The sequence below is a fragment of the Morone saxatilis genome, unplaced genomic scaffold (genome assembly GCF_004916995.1).
Source record: "Morone saxatilis isolate NCDOM2014 unplaced genomic scaffold, NCSU_SB_2.0 Contig7, whole genome shotgun sequence".
Lineage (NCBI taxonomy): Eukaryota > Metazoa > Chordata > Actinopteri > Moronidae > Morone > Morone saxatilis.
This window is the reverse complement of record NW_023340246.1, coordinates 20,121,284-20,122,958: the sequence shown is the minus strand read 5'-3', so window position 1 is coordinate 20,122,958 and position 1,675 is coordinate 20,121,284. Positions and strand designations below refer to the sequence as shown.

General features: G+C 38.2%; 1 protein-coding gene across 1 annotated transcript in view; it reads left to right on the top strand.

The window, feature by feature from the left end:
* Positions 1-376, top strand: part of afdna (afadin, adherens junction formation factor a) — a gene marked incomplete at its 3' end in the record, with an annotated part of 72,057 nt that extends 71,681 nt beyond the window's left edge. Inside the window, 1 exon segment of the mRNA XM_035678402.1 lies at positions 242-376. Coding sequence (XP_035534295.1) covers positions 242-376 — 135 coding nt within the window.
* Positions 377-1,675: the final 1,299 nt, after the last annotated feature.

The following is a 1,675-nucleotide window of genomic DNA, read 5'->3' as shown; positions in this document are numbered from 1 at the left end:
CAGCAGTGTGTGTGTGCTGTGTGTTTGCAGTTTCCTCCCCTCTGGAGCGGTCCTGTGAGACAAATCCGAACTACGTTTTTTACACACAACAGTGTACACTAGTGTCCAATCAGTGAAACAGAGCCGCTGGATGAGTCTGTGTATGAATGATGTACGATTTAATGTTGTACTAATTGTTTCCTCGTCTGCCTGTCTGTGCGTGCTTTTTGGCATGCTGTTCTGTGTGTGTGTGTGTGATCAGTTGCAGGACGAGGAGCGACGGCGTAAGCAGCAGCTGGAGGAGATTCGTAAGCGGGAGGCGGAGGAGAGGGCAAAGCAGGAGGAGGAGAGGAGGTGGAGGGAGGAGGAGAGAGCCAAACGAGAGGCCGAGGAGAAGGTCGGTTTGTTTGCCTGTGACATTATCGGAGTTTGTCTGGTTAGAGTTAATGAAAGTTAATGATTGTAGGATGTTTAGGATGTTTTGTTATGATACTGTAGCAGTTTGAGAGTAGAAGTTTTTACTTTCAGTATCTTCAGAATATTCTTTAAATGTTACCTTCTTGTCCGTCGGAAAAAGCCTCTAAAATAGCATTTAAACCATCATTTAACACTATAGTACAGGAGGTTTAGATAACTGTATAAAGTTAAAATAACCAGGAAATTTAGTTTAAAGCAATAGTTCTACATTTTTGGAAATAGGCTTCTTTGCTTTCAAGGAAAAGTCGGACACATAAACCCTGTGGAAAACCACAACTTTAGTTTTTGTACAGATGACACAAACTAAATATAATGTGTTTTTGAGCTTTGGAGGTGCTGGTTTGGTAGACGGAGCCAGTTTAGCTGTTTCTGTCTTTGATCGCAGCGATCTTCTCATCCTCTTCTGAACAAGAAAGCAAATAAGTGTATTTCCTAAAATGTCAAACTATTCCTTTTAAAAAAGCGTTTTTTTGTCTGTTTAAATAAACTGAGGTTTGGTAAACTCTTTAAAAAGACATTCTTGGGCAGATTGCATTAATTACTTCCTTCATAGTGAGGATGAAAGCCTGGAGAAGAATTATATTAATCTGTTCATCTACATGTATAAATAACAGATTTATATAAATCCAAAATAACATCCTCACCTCCGTTATATCAGAGATAGACGAAACACAATATCGGTCCAAGTCTAGGATGTACAGTGACTTTGGAAAGTATTCGGGACCCCTTCACTTGGTGCACACTTTATGATGTTACACATTTAATTTAAAATGGATTACATTTATTTATCTGACAATTAATTCTACACATAATAATCTGCACACTGGAGCCTTAATGTGGAATTCCAGAGCAAAGAGTCTGAAAATAAAGTTGTTTGTCGTAGTGGTTTATTGATCGGGAGGTTATTGTGAAATTTGGTGCCAATACGGATGTTTAAAAGAACAATTTGGTTGATATGAATGTTTTTTGTTGTTGTTAATTCCTCCTTTTGTGCCGGGCAAACAAAGAAACCTTTATTAATACATCATATAATATATGAACTGTTAAATCATTCAGCCCTTCATTACACTGTCTTCAAACGAGATGACTGAAACAACCTTTATTATATTACCTTCTTCCACATGAAAAATTCCACTTGAAAAGCCTTTTGCCGGTGAATGTCATCTTATTTGCCAAGAGTCAGCGAGGAGCATACCGATAAATGATACACGTCTAGTCA